Source organism: Alligator mississippiensis, chromosome 1, assembly GCF_030867095.1.
Source record: "Alligator mississippiensis isolate rAllMis1 chromosome 1, rAllMis1, whole genome shotgun sequence".
Lineage (NCBI taxonomy): Eukaryota > Metazoa > Chordata > Crocodylia > Alligatoridae > Alligator > Alligator mississippiensis.
Genome location: NC_081824.1, coordinates 69,385,713 through 69,407,159, shown reverse-complemented (window position 1 = coordinate 69,407,159; position 21,447 = coordinate 69,385,713). Strand labels below are relative to the sequence as shown.

Below are 21,447 nucleotides of genomic sequence, written 5' to 3'. Positions count from 1 at the left end.
TCCTCTGTGCAAAAATGAAGTTTATTTTCTACCTATGGGGACTTTGTACCATCTTTAATTTTCCCTGAGCCTGAGGAAGGGCACATGTGCCCGAAAGCTTGCAGAAAAAGATACTTTTTTGCAACTTCTTAGTTGGTCCAATAAAAGGTAGCATCTCTGAACCAAGAGTTCTAGTATTCTGCATTTTTTTCTTAGGCATGTAGGTGTTCTATCTAGTAAAAGTCTGAAGTTACCTAGAGAAACTTGAAAAGCTAGTTCTCAAAAATTTAAGAGGTGGACCAAGAACCCCCAAAGTTCCAAAAGAAACAACAAAGCACAGTAACTAGGGTAGAGCAAGTGTCTTTTACCATGCTATAAATAGCTACTTTTATTTCAGTGATGCTATTTTAGGCTCGTTTCATTTTCCTGATAAGTCACATTTCATTAGTACATTTTCACAGCAGGTGATAGGCTCCATAAGTATCTTATACAAGTCTTACTGACCTGAGTCCCCCAGGCAACCATAGTAACATCACTTCCCTCCTGCAGCACCTCAGCTTGAGACAGCGGAATATAGTATGGCTCCACAGGAACTTGTTCCACTGAATGGATAAGAATTTACAAAAGGAAGAAATAAAGATTAGATTTTTCTTACTAGGAAGCATTTGCCCAAGGAAACACTTTAAAAATCAAAACACAGAATAGTTAATCATTAATGTATCTGTTACCACCTAGTAGAAAATAATAGGCTGAATTCATATGGAGTAGTGATATCAAACAGGAAATTATGTTTAACAGTGATGCTGTATGGTGCTTGTTCACTCCAACACTTCATGTATCATAGCTACTAATCTTAAAAGATAAATGCATACCACTGAGAGACAATAAATCCCCCCCCCCCCGATCACTGCCAAACAAACACAGTATGTAAATAAAGCATATACCAAAGTACTGTTGATTGAAGCTTTTATCTGTATAATTTTGGGATAGTCCCCATTACTCTTCTCAGTTACAAAACAATGAATGAATGATGCAGTCCATTCTTAATGAACATTGAAAAAACCTTGATATTTTTACACTTATATTTTATCAAATTTCATAGTTAAGGGAATAACTGTTCCTTAGATTCCTCATCAAAACTCCTCAGTCAACAGAAAAAGTGGATTTACTGCAGCAATGCTGTTTCCCCCTTCCAGTATTAATACAACAGACCCAATTGTATTTGGAACCTGAAAGAAGCTTCTTTCCTGAGGTCTATGACAAGCATTAAATAAAACTTTTATTTTAAGTCATTTTTAAAACAAAGGTTTTGGAGAAAAGGGTTAGAACAATAGAAGCCAGCTTATGGTAAAAGAGTTGTGTAATTTTAGGCTGGAAACTGGGAATGAACAGCCAAACTATTGGTCTCTTAGTTTTTTAATGGCATTTATCCCATAGGTTTTTGTTTGTTTCTTTTGTTCCAGTTTGCTCTTCCCAACAGCTTATTTTGGATTCAATCTAAGCAGGTAAACTGAACCGTGCTTAATATTCATGAAAAAATAAATGCTGACATCAACTTTATTCTCCGCAATATAAAATAGGGGAAAAATGTAGAACCTATTCCGTTCTTGTAAGGGTTTATTACAGGGGTGGGCAAAATGGTGGACCCAGGCAGTGGCCAGACTCCATTTCCCAGCAGCCCCTGCCCATGTTGCTGCAGCTGGTTTCTATGAAGACCCCAGAAGCAGTGGGTCATGACAGCTCAGGACCAGGGTTTCCATGGAGATGGGCCCCAGCAGTGCTGGCAGGGCATGCGGCTAGATGGAAAAGCTGCTCTTGGGCTGGGATCTTGCAGCAGTGACATCCTGGTCCAAAGCCAGGACAGAGATGTGATCCACTGCCTGCAGACCCCTACCCAGACCATGCCATAAGATCTTGGCCTCAGAGCAGCTCCCTGCCTAACTGAGTGCCCTGCCAGTACTGCTGGGGCCAGTCTCCATGGAAACCTTGGCCCCCTACTGCCACGGCCCCACCACTGCTGGGGTCTCCATGGAAACCAGCTGCAGCAATGTGCACAGGGACTGCTGGGAAATGCAGTCCACCACAGGTCCAATCTGGCCCATGGGCCAGATTCTGCCCACCCCTAGTTTATTCAGCATTCATTTTTATAACCTTTACCTTTAAAGTGGGGCTTCTTCAAAAGCATGCATCTAACCAAAGGGAACTTTTAGAGAAAAGAAAAATTGATCTTATACAAACATTTAAAATGACCCAATATAGATTTCTATATACAATTATGTCATTTTAATGTCTTTATTTTAGGACTTTCTACAACAGGGAGTTACGGTCTAAATGGAAAGATGGATCATTTTCTAATAATAACAATAAGGATCTCCTATTTCTAAGTGTAGATCTCGAAACAGAAATAGAAAATCTTAACCATGTGCCTAGTAAAGGACAGAACATTGCATGCTTTTGCCTTAGTCCCATGCATAATGTGTGCGAAATTCCACACCTGCTAAATTACTTACTTAGTAGTCTCCTTTGAAATAACAACAAGTTTTAAAATGACAGTTATTCAAAAAGACTACTTCTATGGGCTATACTAATAAAATGCTTTAGCCACATTCTAAAGTGATTTCTTAGGGACAAGGGGACATTTCAGTTGTTATGCCCTTTATGCTGAGAGCTTCAAGGAAAGTACCCATGTAATATCAACATTCCAACCAGAAATTTAAAAAAGCAATTGTTTGTTTTCCAAAGATGATCTGAGAATACTTGTGACACTATCTCCAGGTCATTTGAGTCTGTTTTGAACAAGTATCCTTACTTATTGGATCAGCCCCTAAGTTCAAGGGTGTCGAGAAGGTGGTGAAACACCCCACATTCTATTATTAATCCCTTGAGTGATCTATATCCGATTAATATTCACCTTACCAGAACACAGTAAAAAGTTCTTTGATACCAACAAAATTTTATTTAAAGACTCCACCTCCTCCAATGGCACACAAGTCCCTACAGTGCTTTGAGGGAGTACCAAGAAGGAAAATTCTGACACTGGAAGCCTAGACTGCTCCAGGAGCAACAGTGGCATACTGCCCATGCTTCAGGCTCAAGGCACAGCTATTGTGGAATTCTTAGTAAATACGCTATTTGAAAAATGTTTGCAAAATAATTTAAGGTAAGTCAACCGAGAGCTGAAAAAGTGGAAAGACTTTTTTTTCTTCTTTTTATTCCAACCCCTTCTCAGGGCAGGGTGATCCTGGCTAACTCCACCCAACCAAGCATTTGTCTAACCTGTTCTTAAGAAGCCTCTGGTGATGAAGATTGTACAACCTTGCTAAGTAGTCTTTTCCAGTGTTTAATCATTCTCATACTTCATTATTTCTAGTATCCACCCTAATTTTTTCTTGTTCCAATTTAAGACCAATACTTCTTGTCTTGTCCACTGTGGACACACAGGCTGCATTTAAATGAGCGCAGACATTCAGTATGTGGTGCCACAGACCTGTCTGCGACAAGCTGTGCCACTGCTACTTGTCCCCAGGGAAACAAAAATTTCACGCTCACATGGATGCAGCCAGAGTGTAATTATCACCCTTTCCTTTATAATAATCTTTAATGTATTTGAACACTTGTCAAATCTCCCCCCTCCCCCCAAGTCTTCTCTTTTCCAGGTTAAATAATCCCAGATCTTACAGACATACTTTTAGGAATAATCACCACTGTATGTAAATATTGTCCATGCTTATTTTCAAATAATAATAGGGCAATGGTACCTTCAATGTGATCTATATTTCAAATTACATTTTTTCCCCTGACCAGAGTGAATAAGGTTGCACAAACAAGAAACATACTAAATAATGCTTTGGCCTCAGAAGACAGAAATGTTCTGTGCTTCTTCTCTCAGAAAAGTGCTAAACAATATGCAAGCTGGGGGCATACCCTCCAAGAACTGAAGAAGGCCAGGTCACAAGCTCCAGCCCATGAGAGGTTGTTCAGCCTCTCCTCTAGCAAGATTGTTTAACCTCTTTTCTAAAGCCCTGTTTCTCAACCCATGGGTTACGACCCAAAAGCGGGTAACAAGAATATATGAAAGTATCATGAACAATTGCAGAAAAACATGGAAAATTGTGGATTTTCTCCTTTAATTTTCTCCTTTTCTCCCTTAAAGGAGAAAAATGTGGCAAACCGTGGGTTTCCCCTTGCAGGCTGGCAGAGTTCCAGCCTGAAAGGGGCTCTTTGAGGCTGGGAGAAGCAGAAGGAGGGTGATCAGGGAAAGGGTGCCACGTGCACGTGTGCACACAAACATGGACATGGCAACCAGGCAGCAAAGAAAGCAGCTGCCACAGTTCCTCATAGGTAAGGGGACAAGTATACTTGTGTGTTTTCTACTAAAACTATATACTGGTTTGGAACTGGCCACATGTTTAGAAATGGGTCCTGGTACACAAAAGGTTGAGAACCACTGCTCTAAAGCATCATTTGGGAAGCGCTGCATAAGAAGAGCTTCTATTTGAATAAGGATACCAAATGAACATTATGGAATCTTTATTAAATAAGATCTCCCAAGTAGAACATATTAATGAATCTTTATCCACCCTCACATTTAATTTGAAAGGTTCATCTTTAAAAAAAACACATCAGAAAGATTGAACTTTACATCTTTTAAATCAAGGGTCAAATTTTCCAGTGAGTAAATCAGTATACCACTATGGAAGCCAATGATGCAACAGTAATTTTTAACAGTTTAGAAACTGACTCAAGGCACTATTCAAACTTGTATTATATCTGTAAATTCAATTTCTCTCTCCTGTATCTCTTATATCAAGCTGGATTTTATGTTGCACTTGACTACTCTGCTTGAAAAGAATGCAGTAAGCAGTGCATACAAATTAAAAAACCCTAAAAAGGCTAATTATTCCCTTAGATTTTATAAATGAAATGTTCTTAAATTAATAATACCACAAAAAAAAGTTTATCTCATTGCACTACTGTACTATAGACTATTTAACTCAGTATTACATGCTTAAGTAAATCTGTCCTGCACAACATAATCAGCCTAGAGAAAAAAGAGAATCTTGCAGGCTGACTAGAGTGGTGGATGGGCCAGACGGCCCAGTGGATAATTTAAAGTAACATTTGTGAGGCATGGACATGGCTACAGGAGTGGAAGCAGGCAATGAATAGCCAATAAAGGCAAGTGGTGTGCCCGGAGGCACAAACAGTGCCAGGAGGGCCATAGCATAATGCCCCAGGAGCAAGGTGGAGCTAGACTGGGCTCACTTGAGGGCCCTGGGGGCAACCTCCCAAAGCCTTATAAATAACACATCAAGATATGGCAGGAAAGGTTGAAAGGGAGGATACTCCAGGAAGTTGGAGTCAGTGCAGAGGTTGAGTGCACCAGGGGGCATCACAGCCATCCCTGGGCCCTTATCCTGTCACAGAGACATAGAAATTACTGAAGAGTACTACAAGGTAGATCAGGTATCTTTTACTTGACAAACTGAGTCTTAGTTGGTCTAATAAAAGATATCACATCTACTCGAACAACCTTGCCTGCCTATTAGGGCTGTGTGAAGCTTGGGTTGCTGGTTAATTTGGACGAGATTCAGCCTGATTAGGTGGCCGAATCTCTGAATCTGAATTGAGTCAGGAGACCAATAAAAAGGTCTGAATCAATTCAAAGCCTCCAAATCAATCTGGAAAAGATTTGGAGATTCGGGCAGTCCCTGCTCACTGCCACAAGGAGCTGGACTCAGGCTCTGTGCCAGTAAGTATGGGGGTGGGGAGGGTGTGGGGGGGAGGTGAAGGAAGTGGCGAGGGGACCATAGGGGGGGACCCCCACCAGGCCCCATCCGCTTCCTGCTCCCACAGCCCCCTTGGGTGCCCCCCAACCCCCACCCACTGTCCCAGCCTGTCAATGGCTGCCCTGACTGGCCCCAGCGTCCTGGCACTTAAAAAAAACTGGTGGAAAAAAACCACTCTGTGCACTTATCAGATGCTGCAGTGACCGTCAGGGCCTCTGGGGGCTTGTGGTAGAGGCCCCCCACACAGCGTGGTGCAATCAGGGGCAGTAGGGATTCCCCCCCCCCCGGCGGGACCTTTTTCCTTCTTTTTTTGCTGAACTGCTGGGACACTGGGGCAGCCATTGACAGGACTGGGAGAGTGGGCGGGAGATGGGGCCTGTTCAATTCAGAGATTTGGTGGCAGCTGAATCTCCAAATCGGATTTCGTCCAAATCGATTTGGGACAGGGATTTGAATTGCTGAATTTAATCACTATCCCCTGAATCAGCCGAATCCAAATCCAAAGCAAATACTAGCTGCTTCGCACAGGCCTACTGCCTATGTCCTTAGACCAACATGGCTACAACCAAAAACCCAGCAAAGGCTAGATTAGACACTTTTCTTCAGTCATATTTCATACTGAAGAACAAGGACCCATCCAGTCAGTAGAGTGAAAAAGACTTACAAAAAAGCACTTTTTCATCCAGTGCACAATTGGAGCTCTGTGTCAGAGTTCCCTGTTGTAAGCTGTCTGCCTCAGGCATAGCTTAACAGAAAAAAAGGATTGCACTTCAAAATATCCAGGGTTTGTGTACCAGTTGTAGGAGATATACAATGCCTTCAATATTTCAGGGCAAAAGCTCACTTGTAAACTGAGAGCAAGTCATTCCCAGAACTGCCTGCTGCAGGATTACTTATCCCTCACTCTAGCACAGTGGGTCTCAATCTTTTTTGTACCAGGACCCGTTTGTAAACATTGATGGCCAGTTCTGACCCAGCGCCCCTCACTTCTGACCTGCTGCCCCTCGCCCTCCCAGGCACCAGCCCCCCAGTGTGGTGGGGGGACATGTGAGGGGCAGGCCCCAGGCAACCCCTTGAAGCCTGGAACTCTGCCAGCCTGCAAAAAAAGCCATTGTTTCCCCATGTTTTCTCCTTTATAAGAGAATCAATTTTTAAAGTTTGTTCACGACCCTTTCATATATTCTTGCAACCCACTTTTGGATCATGACCTATGGGTTGAGAAACACAGCCTAACACATTTGGTACTGCCCACTCTCGGAGACAGGTTACTGGGCAAGATCAGCTACTGGTCAGCTGCAGTATAGCAATTTCTAATTAAAGTCACAAAGGTGAAAGTGAGGATAGAAATTAGCACAGGGTATATAAATCACATGGAAATTATATTTAGAGCTTCTTTACATGGAGACATTGACTGGAATAGCTGTTCTACAAGAACTGGCCATGTGAATGTTCTTACTCTTGAAAAAGAGCACATACATGAGGGGAGTTATTTTAAAATTGACACACTAACTTTCCATAGGATAACTTCCCCATGTAGACAAATCTTTTACCCTTGTTAACAAGAAACAAAATAAAGTTAAAAGTTAAAGATTTTTTAACTGAAGAAAGGTCATCGCCTCAGCACTGTAAATGATTTATGTAATTCATGACAAGCAAAAAAAAAAAAAAAAAATCACACTCTTTGGCATTCAGAGCTGCCATCAAGAGGGAGGGCTAAAGACAGGCTATAAAACTAAACAATCCAATAGGACACAACAGAGAATGACGAGCCTGTTATGGAAAGTATTAATACTATTTGGAAAATAAACAACATATGCAAGTACTGTTGCATCATACATGGCTGAACAAAACAATATGTTAGTATGAAATGCATGTATTTAAAAGCTTTTTTTAAAAATCGAACAGCATTGTCAATGTATAGGTATCACCACTCCTTGCAAAACAATAAATCGTGGAATATCTGTTGAATGCAAGTATAAGTTGGACAGGGACCCTGGATTTGTATTGCTGTTATTTGATCACTGCAAGACTATTTGAAATTCACAGGCCAAATTCTGCTGAGTCCATCAACCCTAATTGGCATATCCAGTTCTCCACAGATGTCTTCATTAGCCTATCCTTAAAAGCACCCACTTTTGCACGTATAAGGATTTATAAGACATAAATCTTTCTTTCATACTCCTCAAAATAGCAGGACTTCCCTGAAATAAGTTTATCAGACTTGAAAGAGCCCAGGTTACTTTTTCCAACCCACTTCAGCTGCAGCAGTTTCTTTGAGGGAACTGCCCAACACAAACCCTAACATCCCCATTCCATACATGGTCTTCAAAAGCAGCACCTGTCCCATCACCACAACCCTGCCACAATAGAACATATTACTGCCAGCACATTAAAAAAAATCCCACCTAACAGAGTGTTTATGAAAATCCCATGACTCCCTCAGATTTCATAGCTATGTTAGTTGGGAATCCAAAAGTTTGGGGGTACAGGCAGCCCTCGACTTACAATGTTTCACACTTACAACGTTTATAAATTGACAACCTGTTTCAACTTTATGACATCAGTTTCAACTTTACAACGCTTGATCTGATGCGATGCCACACCAGCAAATAAGTTCACTGCATCACTCATGTCCCTGAAGAACATCTGTCCAAACTTTCTTGGACACTTTCTTTAAAAAAGCAGACAAGACTCCAGAAAAACTTGCAGCCAAAACTCCTGAGAAGACTCTACCCAAAAACCCTTCAAAAGTCCAACCAAAAGCCTTTCAAAAAGTCCAGCAAAGTCACCTCAAAGAAGTCCTTCCCAAACAATATGATTGCTATTTACAATATAAATACATTAATGTAGCTATATAACTCATCTATAATTGATGGAGTACAAAATTCTGGGGTATTTTTGGTGAAAATAGAGTATTGGGCCTTAGTTCAGGAACCAATCCCCCATTTATAACATTGTTTCTTATGAGAAAATTGGTTCCGAGTTACAACGTTTTGACTTAAGACGCGGTTTTCAGGAACCAATTGTGTCATAAATCTGAGGACTGCCTATGCTAATCTCTTGAGTTACATACAGAGCCAAGTAATTCTGGAGCCCAGAATGAAAACAACATAGTTGGTAAAGCCTCATGCAGTAGTATAAAACTGAGGAGCAGTTTTATAGTACTGCAAAGGGAAATCAGAGATCTTAAACTGCAGTGGTAACTATTAAGTGTTATAGAGGTGAGACGAGGATAAAAGGAACCTGATCTGTAGAACTGTAATGGCTAAGAAGCTTGACATGTAAGGACACAAGTGAAATGCAACCTGTGAAATCACAGTGGAAAGTAAAATTGATTTTTACCCTGCTGGATTCACAACTGAATTAAGGTACTGGCTGGACAGATTTCAGTTATCACCAGCTGTCAGGCAGCAAAGACATTAAAATCATTCCCACAGATCATATATATATATATATATATATATATATATATATATATAGGGGAAAAAGGATACTTAAAATAGTTTTTATAAAGTAATGCTTTGAAAAACAATAGAATGTGCAACAATGGGCATGTCTACATGTGTATTTGCACACACCTAAACTTAATGCGCCTTTGCTTAAGGCCCATTAAGGCGATTTAGGTGCATATCTACATGTGGACATGCTTGTGGGGGCCAAGGGGGAATCGAGGATCGGGAACCCTTGGGAACACTAGCTGGGGTTGCGGCTGTGATCCCGTGATGGGCAGATGGGTACTCTCTATCACCGGAGCAGAATTAGGCACAGACGAGACACGTATCAATTGGAAAAACAGAGATGGCTTTACTTACACTGTAGAGTCGTATACAGCGCAGGCAATCGTAGTTGCAACAATTCTAATCTCTAGTCGCTAATCAAGGAGCTCTTGTAGACCGGGTAGCTCAGGTCTAACTCGGGCATGCAACACGGAGGATACGTCGCAAGGCTTCGTCGACGGGGAGTCGTTGGAAGGTGATCAAGCTGCCGGAGTTCCACTCCAGGGGGAATCGCGGAGTTTTCCAACTAGGGTGGAAATGCCCCTAACCTTTTATACGGCTAGCGAGCCAATTGCCAGCCACCACGTGGGAATAATTTAACATCGGCCAATCGTGTTATGCAAATCTGCATTTCCTCGGCAGGAACTCTATCCCCGCCGGAACTCTTCACCATGCCAAGAATTCCCCTGCCTTACCGTGCCTTGTGCTGGAAAGTTCCACTGTCGAGGCACTGATCCAAATCAGCTCTGACATGCCCCCTTGCCGAAGACACAGCTGGGACTTGAAGCACGTGCACGCCATCCAAGTTATCGCTCCTTTCTAAAGACAACTGACTATGTACAAAAATATACAACGACAGTAGTTCATCCTCTACGGATCGAACCAAATAGTAACCAACACACATACACATCAATACATTGGTCACAAAAAGTTCAATCACGAGGAGTTCAATAGGTGTCATGGCAGAGTCACATGTCAGATGACCTCTGCGTCTCTCTTTCTCTCTCTGGATCCGCTTCTGACACGTATTTCGAACCTCGGGTAAACCTGTAGAAAAAAGAATTCTTAGACACTGTTAATCAACCTATATAACACTATCCATTTGGAGAGGTAATCAGATCTCTTCTTTGGTTCCTCACTCTCCTTCAAGCATGTGACACAGGTGCTTGAACTCTACACAGCTCCGGATGGCTCCTGCACGCCCCCAGATGTACCGTCACGAATGACGATCCACACACAGACACTGCGTGGTCTTGTCCTAACACGATGAGGACGCTCCGGAGTCGCCGTCTGGATCCCTCAGACACTGGAAACCCAGCTCATGGGCTAACTGCCATTGACCCTCATCTCCCAGGATCCGCAGCTGTCACTTCGTGAGCCTGGAGTGGTGTAACAGGAAACCAAACATAATCCTCTCCTCTTTCGTCCTCTGCGGCGGTTGCCACACTCAGTCAGGGTCACTCGAAGTCCCTGTGTCTGACTTCATGAGCGCTTGCAATCGCGGAAGCTGTCGCAGAAGTTTGCAGGACGGTTGGCCGGCTAACGGGTTGAGGAGGACTCGAAGGACGGTGGACCAACACACATCGTTCCTCCCTCCATACACCTCAACACAAGCCTCTACACTGTCAAAAGTCACTGGAACAGTTCCAGGGTTTCGTAGGTGGCGATGCGGCCACGGTCTCCACTGCTGGGTCGGTGTCAGTCCCAGCACGTGCTCCCTGGGGTTCCAGGAACCGTACAAGCTTCCTAACACCGCCAGTAGGATCTGCTTTGCACTGATCCTCGCCAGACGATCCTCGTGCCAGATGTGGGGCTTGTGATCCACTTGACCCGCGACGAGCGCTCGGAGCGGAACAGGCCAGTGAGTATTATATGTTAGCCAATCTATATCGGTGGCGTGTCCTCCACTCCACGAGGCTTGTCGAGTGAAGAAACTAGCCTCTTCTAGATCAAGCAGGTCGGATCCAAACTCCACGACCAGACGTCCTAACCATACAGCCAAGGTCTCATCGGGCTTGATCCTTGACTCTTTGCACAGTTCCTGTAGCTCAGTCCAGGTTCTAGTGTGATGAGTAGTGTGGATTGTCTCCCTCACTCGGCTGCTTGCTGCTGCAGAACACGTAGCTGCTGTCAAGGCTGCCGCTGCATTCGCAGAGAGGGGTGGATGTCCTCCGCTCACTGCCGCCTCCCCGTGGAAAGGAGGCAGGGCTACCGGAAGCGACGTCGCATCGGTGGGCGGGGTCGCCGAACTGGTTCCCGCCGATTCTCCCGAAGCTCCTCCCTTCTCTTCTGGTTCCAGGCAGCTCGCTCCTTCCTCGGCACCATCTTGGAGTGGCGTTGACTCGGGGCTTCTCTCCTCTGCCGCTTCTCGTGCCGCTGGAATGGCCGCAAGCAGTCGGGCTTCTAGGTCTGCATTCTTCCGCAGCAAAGTTGTCACAGCACAGAGCAACACATCTAACACTCTCTCTCTTTTATCCCTCAGGGCTACACTCGTATGGCCTCTCAACCTGAGCGCCAGCGGGGGGCTGAACCGGTTAGCCGTCGTCGGCTCTTCACCCTCCTGTGCGAGCTGCACACAGCGAGCGAACTCCTGGCTGAGAGCTGGGTTCACGTCACCCGATTCCCATCTGGTGAGGGGTGCAGTGTTCCCTCTCTCCCGGGGCCTGAACTGGACTCTCTCGCTGCCCATCACACACCCAAACGCCTTGGGGTGCACATGTGCCTCCCATACTTCCGATGCCTCTTCTCCTTTTTCCTTCAGTGAAAGGTAGCCATCGATAAACCTTTCACCCACTCCGCCTGCCTGGTGATACACGATGTGGGCGCCTAGTTCCTCGGAGCTGGCCACGTGGCATCTCCCGCTATGCCAGGGGCAACTTCTCACTAGCTCCTGCTCCATTAGATCTTCCCCAAATCCTGACTCCGATCCTATCGATCTTAATTCCGATCCCGCTGATCCTGTCGCCAGTCCGGACCAGGATTCTGTTCGTGACGCCACATGGGGGCCGAGGGGGAATCGAGAATCGGGAACCCTCGGGAACGCTCGCTGGGGTTGTGGCTGTGATCCCGTGACGGGCAGATGGGTACTCTCCATCACTGGAGCGGAATTAGGCACAGACGAGACACGTATCAATTGGAAAAACAGAGATGGCTTTACTTACACTGTAGAGTCGTATACAGCGCAGGCAATCGTAGTTGCAACAATTCTAATCTCTAGTCGCTAATCGAAGAGCTCTTGTAGACCGGGTAGCTCGGGTCTAACTCGGGCATGCAACACGGAGGATACGTTGCAAGGCTTCGTCGACGGGGAGTCATTAGCAGGTGATCAAGCTGCCGGAGTTCCACTCCAGGGGGAATCGCGGAGTTCTCCAACTAGGGCGGAAACGCCCCTAACCTTTTATATGGCTAGCGAGCCAATTGCCAGCCGCCACGTGGGAATAATTTAACATTGGCCAATCGTGTTATGCAAATCTGCATTTCCTCGGCGGGAACACTATCCCCGCCGGAACTCTTCACCATGCCGAGAATTCCCCTGCCTTACCATGCCTTGTGCTGGAAAATTCCACTGTGTCGAGGCACTTATCCAAATCAGCTCTGACAATGCTAAGGCATATTAAGGCACATTAAATTTAGGCATGAATAGATAAGCTGCATTAGCACATGTACAGACACACTAATGTGCATTAATGCAGCGTATGTCCATTGACACATTCTGTGTTAATGCGCATTAGTGCATCTGCACATGCACTAATGCAACTTAGCTATTCATGCCTAAATTTTATACCCACTTCATGCAGGTATCAAATTTAGGCTCAAAAATCCTAAAATCACCATTTTTAATGCACATACGTGTAGACACATGCCCTTAATGCACCTTAAATTGGAATAATGCTCATTAATTGCACATGTGTAGATATGCCAAATGACAACCATAGGTTAGCACCTGTACCAAACTAGGTGCCTAAAGTACTCAGAGTATAACCCAAAAGCACTTGAGCTAATAAATAAAAACATACTGTAGAAATAGTAAGCTTTCATCTACTGCATTGACCAATCACAAGATCAGGACATGACACTAAGTTACAGCAGTGATTCTCAACCGAGATGCTAGGAGATCCTCCTAAGGGTGCCACATAATATTAGCATTGTTAGGTGTGCAAATGTCTACCTGTGATTCACAAGATAAACCCAGAGATTTCCAATAGGAATCCATAGTGTCAAAAATATTCTGATCTGTTGTAGCTTGAGTTCTTCACAAGAAAACTACTCTATTATTTTTCCATAGGCTAAAGAAAAGTAAAAGCTAGGAGTTGGCATTTTCCAAGAAATGTCTTGAGTCTAATAAAGGGTGCCTTGAGTCTAAAGAAAAATTGAGAACTACTGATATAAGGATTTGAAAATGTTTTAGTTATAGATTTTTTTTCCATTATGTTTTTTCTTACACAATCCATATGTTTGCTGTTCACACATGCTGTGGCTTTGTCTTTGTGATATCTAAGTTAACTGAATGGTAAGAGTGGATGGTATTATTATGCACAAGATAAACCAAATTATCATAAAACACAGGTTAAATGGCCTCACCCAATAGGTCTTGTATTAAAATGAATGTACATACTTCCTTGAAAGTGGTATAGTGAAGTGACAAATGGCTCAAGTCTAATGTAAGTCATAGGATTATAGAAAATTAGGGCTGGAAGGGACTTGAGGAGGTCTTCTAGTCCAACCCACTGCTCAAAGCAGGACCATCTCCAACTACATCATCCCAGCCAGGGCTTTGTGAAGCTGGGCCTTAAAAACCTCCAAGGATGGTGATTCCACCACTTCTCTAGGTAACTTGTTTCAGTGCTTCACCACCCTCCTAGTGCGAAAGTTCTTCCAAATATCCAACTTAAACCTCCCTTGCTGCAACTTGAGACCTTTGCTCCTAGTTCTGTCATCATCTGTCACCACTGAGAACAGTCTAGCTCCATCCTCTTTGGAACCACCGAAGTGCAAGTTAGCGCAGATAACAAGTATGTTAACTTGCACTGAAGAACTGCCTGCTGATGGTTTTCCATCCAGGAAGTTATCTGAGGATACAAAATGCCTTAGAGATTACCTCATGAAGATCCCAACAGATCCACACATAACGGTGTCATCCCATATGAAAGGGTTAGAGAACCACATCCAGTTGCTCCCCAGTGAATGACTTTCAAACCATCCTGAGGGCCGTTAAAGTCATAGAGTGTTATAGTGCTTATTCCCATACAGTGAAGATAAACAGAAGATTCAATAATAAAAAATAGTTATTTTGTTGTTCTGACTGAAATTTTCTACTTCCCTGGTAATAATGTATTGTGCTTTTTGGATCAGCTCTTTTTGAATTCCTGCCACATTAAAAGCATATTTCATATTTGTAATAATGCTATATTTTAAAAGAAACTTTTAAAAAGCCCAGCCCTGGAAAGATTTTACTTAAAACACTTTGCAAAGCCTTTATTCACTAGCCTTGGACAAAAGCAAATAGCTTTACATGACTTAATTCTCTTCCAGGGCTTAACACAGCATTTATTTTAATGCAGACCAACCAAACTGGTTTAAAACATATGTTAAAGTAGTTTTTTTCTTATTATAGGACATGTAAATAAAACATTTAAAATATAAAGTCTGTAGTTAAAAGATTTTTATAAAGAATTCAAAAAACAATTTTTGTTCTCAAAGAAAAAATATATGAATTCCATGCAGTACCAATGTATATAATACTTAGAAGAGGCTGCAACCTGTGTCATATGTTCCCTGAAAGGATAGTTTTGAAACCCAAAAGAAAACACATGCTTTTTCCATCTTACCTGCACTGTCACTATAACAACCAATGATGCAAGTTATATTTATTTCTACATCACTAGAGTCATATATAGTACAATTAAATTAAACTGAAAAGGTCAATAGATATCAGAATAGGTTCTCCACAAGATGCCTAAACCTGATAATGTCAAGGTGACTCATTTTCTCCTTTGATTCATAATCATTATGCGCTCTTGACACTGAACAGACTGTTAACTTCCTTTTAAAAAACTCAACACCATTACTTTTATTTAGCTGTTTTCTAAACAGCTGTGACATTTAGAAGGAAATCACAATGGGGATTTCAGTAACTCTATTTACACTACCATAAATTTGCAGAAGCCCAGTAGTACTGTTTTTTAACCTCTGAGCTTTTAGTCATGTAGGGACATTTATTTTTCTTCTTCTTCCTTCTAAATCTTCCATACATGCCTATTTACATATTACAAAGTTAATATTTATATATAAATCTTCAGTAAACAGTCATCACACATTCAGTCAAGCAGTAGAATCAGTAGTAGTGACCTCTAAAAATATTATGCTATCACCTTAGGCAGAAAAGGTTGTGTGTGTAAAATGTAACATCTTCTATTAGATCAACTAAATAGTTGGAAAAATAGTTCTTTACAAGCTTTTGGGCACAAACACCCTTCTTCAGGCATAGGGAAAGCCTGCTGGTGTTTGTGTACTCTCCTGAATGGAATAGAAGAGAAGCTATTTAGTTGGTCTAATAAAAGATATTTCATTTAACTAAAGAACCTTGTCTGCCTATGCCCTTAGACCAACACAGCTATAACCAACACCCCCGATACTATCACCTTTGTATTTAAGGTTATCACATACATATTACAAAAGCCAGTACAAATTATTTCTAACTACAGAAAGGGAAAAGGCAAGGCAAGAGGTTAAATGTTATGCAAAAGGCTACACAGAAAATTGGTTGTTCAGCTGGGAGTATAATCCTAGATCCCAAATCTGCAATTTAATGTATTTACTTAACTCTTCAACGCATGTGGAATCCTTATTAAATCCATGGGCTTCCTAGGGACTCTATATCAGCTGTGCAAATTCAATTGCAGAAGTGGGGACAAAACCACTAGACACCCTCCCCCAATCCTTTGATCTAATCATTGTAGTTGACAGCTGCATAATTAAGATATGCTAGTAATTCCTATTCCAGCCTTCTTCCTTTAACAGCTCAAAACATGCACCTTCAGTACATGATTATTTCAATCATATTCCACACACCTAGAGGTATATTTTTCTGAGGAAATCTGAACAAAAATAGTTCATTCATTTTTACGTATGAAAAGGTGAGAATTGTACCACACTTACTTGAATCTAATACAACCCTGAATTTAAGACAACCTCACCAATAATTAGATTCTATACATGGATAATTTATAAATTTGTTATAAATTCCCATGAATAGTGTCTAATTATTAGGGGGTCATCTTTAATTCATCCTCCCTACCACTGTAGGGGGGCAGATGGTATGGGGAACTAGAGGAGCTTGTCACTTGCTTTTATCTGCCCCCCTGCCACCTCTGTCTGCCCCCTCCCTGCAGCCTTGAGCCCCCCTTTCCCTTCTACCTCTGCTCCCCTTCCTGCCCCTCCACCACAGCCTCTGCTTTCCCTCCCTCCTCCCCTCCCCATCTGCTGCTCTTCCTGCCCCCACCCTTACCCTTGCTCCACACTGGCAGGCTCCATCCCTATTCTAGCCTTGGACACTAAGCACAGCCCCAGCCCAGCCCCCACAGCAGCTGTGCAGGCTGTGTACTGCTGATATGGGGCCACACTGGGGCTGTGATCAGTGCCCCAAGTCACAGTGCAGACAGAGCCTACTGGTTTGGAGCAAAGATAAGGGGGAAGGAAAGGAGAGGGGCAGGTGAAAGAGCAGAGGCTGTGTGGGTTGGGGAGACGAAGAAAGAGGCTATAAGGGGCAGATAGTGGGGTACAAAGGTGGTCAGGGCAGTCAGCAGCTGCAACTATGTCCCCAGCACTGGTTAGGGGTTGGAACCATAGCAGCTGCCTTCCCCCCGCACTCCCCTCCCCAGCCCACCATTTGTGGGGTGGAAGCCCCTAGTCTTAGAATTGAGTAAATATAGTATTTTGCCATTAAAATAAAATCATGCAAATGCCTGATAAACAGCTCTTCAGCTAGGCAGTAGAAAGTAGAACTCTGACATGACAACATTCATGAAAAGTTCCTTTCATCATTCTAGAGAAGACCAGTTTTGATTTGGCAAAGTTACAGTATTTGAAAACAGCACACTTTCTATGCACAGTACACTTTGCACACATTTTCCTGTAAATTCATGCAATGTGGCTAAAGAAGCCATAGTAGCAGTTAGGACAACCAGGGTATATCTTGCGAAGTGCAAAGCAAGAACGTTCCTATCACCTTTAGAAAGTTTACAAAAGGGGAACTATACCAGCTAAAGATATTAGAATGATTGAGCTCAACAGGTTTCCTACATTAATTCATATGACTTAATGAGTTTTAAGCCACTAACAGACATTAGGGCAGTCACAGGATTGGAATCCAAGTAATTTTATGCCCCATTCCAAACATATTGCATGATCTACTATACCAGATATGTAAGTATGGCAGGATTCAATTTTTAAATGATAAATATCAATAAACAGCAATTTCACCTAACACTCACAATAATCACATAATCAACACTTTTATATAATCAAAATTTATTTTTAAAAAGTGGGGGTGGGGGGAACTAACAGGGAACCCTTACCCCCCATTACTGAACAGTGAAGAAAGAGAGGGAGGGGTTAAAAAGGAAAAAAAAATGTGCAGCCTTATGACTTGTCATTTAAGCAATTAGTTGTTCATTCACAGATGAGAAAACAGGCTAGAAAGAGGTTACAGTTAAAGAAACCACTACCCAAAACCCAGGAGGGAAGGGGGAGGGAGAGGGTGAAGGGGAAGAGTATTTGAGGCTCCAGTCTGGTCTGACCCAGCTAAGTGTGGGAGGTTGAGGGCAGTCACTGCCTCTCCCCACATTCCTAGAGCTCTGGGAGTATGGGTGCTCTCCTCTTCTGGTCCCTGCCCTCCCGACTCTTTCCTGATGATTGAACTGAATGATACAAAGCAAGTATGATTTAGTGATTTATGGATATTTACTTTTTATATTTTGACGTGATTTTTATAAAGCTTTTAACAGTATACTGTCATTACTAAATTCTCTGCCCCTTACACCTCTAATTTCATGCAATCCTGAACATTTAAATTCATAAAAATAGAAAAACATCCCTAATTTTATGTAGTCCCAAAAATTTAAATTGATAAAAATCAAAATAAATGCTCAAAAATAAATATCTGTTTTAGCTGTCAACATTATTTTTTTTAAAATCAAATTCTGCCAAGCTTACAAATGTGCATGGCAGGTTACACAATTTTGGGAACAGAGCATAGAATTCCTCAAACCCCAATCACATGAGTGCCAGCTGCCAGTGCATGTGGAACTCCCCTGCCCAATCCTCCTGGTAAGGTTTCCTGCCTTGCCCTGCAGCCTGTGCATGGCAAGGCAGCCTATAATTTTATCAATTCTGGCCTGATTTGAATGAAATTTGCAGAAATGGTAACCCCTTTCGAGAGCATGATGCCTGCCAAGTTTCAAAGAGATAGGCACAGGGTTTTGGGGGAAACTGCATGTCGGGCTATGGACAAGCAAAACCCGTGACATGGGTAACACTGTGTGTGTTAAGGCGCAACACAGTAAAAGCTGCAGGCATGCAGCTGTTGAGGCCACAAAGCCTGCCAGCTGTCAAGGAGATAGGTGCAGGGGCTTCTGGGTTCTGGGGCCCTGCACCTCTGGATGCTGACAGGCAAAACTTGTGACATGGGTTCTTGTAGGACTGTGTCTGTCTTGGGGCAGAGGGGGGTGAAAACAGCAAGTCTGGCTGCTAGGCCCTGCTGTGGCCATGAAGCCTGCCAGCTGTCAAGGAGATAGGTGCAGGGGGATTCTGGGTTCTGGGGCCCTGCATCTCTAGCTGCTGACAGGCAAACCTCGTGACATGGGTGGGTGACACTGTGTGTGTGTTAAGGTGTGCCCTCACTCAACTGACACCAAGGCAGAAAGCGAGGCAGTTCAAACAATGCTTCTTTGTATGCAGTTTTTCCATCCCTCCCCCAGGGCACTGAGATTGGAACAGACCTCAGAGAAGGATCACAGTTACTAACCAGCTACACAGTCAATAATGAGAGCACTCCTCCCCCTCCCTCTCCTTAATTTAGTTTCTGTTTCCCTGCAGGCAAGCCCAGCTTGAGCTTCGAAACTAGAAATGCTTCGAAAATTTTGAAACATTTCGACTTGCCTTGTTTCGTTTCGAGGCCGTTTTGAAGCTCTCCATTTCATTTAGATTTTGCTGTTTCGAGCTCAAAACAAGTCAAAAGCATTGAAACGAAACTGCCAGCAAAATTTTGCACAGCCCTACTGTACGTGCCCACGTAGCAGCTGGGGATCTTAAAGCTCCCCTGCTGCCACTTTCATGGGCACTCTGGGAATTTTAAAAAGTGGGCATGCAGTAACAAGATTCTTGTTACTATTCTGTATCTGAACGTATCCTATATCATAGTTTCAAAGAGATAGCTATGTTTTGTTTTTATGATTTTTAGATGTCTAAAGTTTTGTCTTTAGATATTATTGCTAATCATGATAGTCATGCTTTGTTAGTTTTTATAGTCATAATAAAGTGCCCCTGGCTAAAGTCATAGCACAGGCTCAGTTACAACAGCTCTACACCACTTAGGAATTCTCCAGGATTTAGGGTTGCTTAGTTTACACTGTTGGAACAACAAGCAACCTTAGCAGAGACCAGGATTTCTGTTCTTTACTGTCCAATTATTAGCAATATGTGTCCAGAAGTTGCAGCTTACTCAGGAAGACTTCATGCTAACATTTTGAATTACTCCTAGTCTTTTTTTAAAACAATTGGTTATAGTCACATGTTAAGAAAGAAGAATTCACATCCTTTTTCTGACTTTTCTGTTGTTCAGATAAGAACAGAATATCCTTGGATGTGGAGTGAGTTCTCAGCTCCTCTTGGAGAGTTGAATGTTAGCAAACCTCACGTACTTTTTACTTGTTATAGGCAATTAAAGCAGAGATAAAAGCTACCAAAGCTTGCATTACTACAAGGATCTATTTTGAGTGCTGATATTCAAGGAAACTAAACATTGTTATGAAGGCCATGTCATCTAAAGCAAAGACTGAAGCTGAATCTCTACCAGAAACCTACAATGAAGTCAATTACAAACTATATGTAGGGGCCTCTGTGGATGACCCATTATCTGCAGAGATTATTATAATAATACACATTCTGCATTCTTTACATAAGGATCTTTTTTTTTGCAGTGATGATGTCACTGCATGGGGACCATCCACTGCCAAATGTCAGAAGACTATTAGTGGGAGTACAAAAAGGCTCTGCCTAGCCTGAAAGATTTACCAGACCTCACACTTGGAGGTGTGAGACCAAAAGCCTAATGATGAAGTGCAATTACCACTGACCAGCTGCAGACAGATTCAATCAAGCCTCTGAGTAAATGTGTTAAGTGTTTTCTTTCATCTCATATCCAGCATAGAAACACTACCTTACCATATTACTTAACAGACTCCACAAATGTTGGCAGATTTTTAGGCCGTATCTGATCTAGACAATTTTATTTTCAGTTTCCCCCCTTACTAATATCCAGTGGAGAGCTCCACCAGTGTTAGCAACACTAAGCCATGGTTTAAATAAAAATAAAGGCAGCAGCAAGTGACCTAAGTGCCACATTGACCAGAACTACTCTGAAAGAAGCTAGCTTATACTGTGCATTAAACTGTACGTTAGTTAGTAGCCCATGTCCAACAGGGCTACACAACAGAAGCTGACATGTTGTATAGCAAACTGCATAGATAGTATCTTATGGAGCCAACTTATCTTCTAAGGAGACGACAAAGAAGGGTCATTTGACTCGGCTAAATGAGCTCAATCAGAAATCCCTTTTAAAACTAGAAAACATTCACACTAATCTCTGTGCTCATTTGTATCTTGGGACTTTCTGACACTACCAGTAAGATTTCACATACATTCTTCGCCTTGAAGATCTCTCTTCATGGAAAACTATACAGAAGTATTGGGTTAATATTTTAACACATTGTTTAAGTGAACTGACTTAAATGCTGTCAAAATACTTTTGTTATTTGGTGTTTTAGACATTATGGATACAGAGGAAAGGACTCTTCATCTGTATGTATGCAAGTCTCTATCACAAGTTCTAAATATGACTTATTTATTATTTTGTAGATTACCAAACACAGTGTCATATTTGTCAGTATGGATGGGCAACTGGA

General features: G+C 42.5%; 1 protein-coding gene across 8 annotated transcripts in view; it reads right to left on the bottom strand.

The window, feature by feature from the left end:
- Window positions 1-21,447, bottom strand: part of BCKDHB (branched chain keto acid dehydrogenase E1 subunit beta) — a 295,919-nt gene that overhangs the window by 190,819 nt on the left and 83,653 nt on the right. For all 8 annotated transcript variants that reach the window (XR_002093308.2, XM_019496838.2, XM_019496836.2 and 5 more), the window contains one exon: window positions 484-581. Coding sequence is in view for 7 of the 8 variants with exons in the window: in XM_019496838.2 (XP_019352383.1) it covers window positions 484-581 (98 nt within the window). In the remaining variant the exon portion in view is untranslated. The remainder of the gene's footprint in view (window positions 1-483; window positions 582-21,447) is intronic.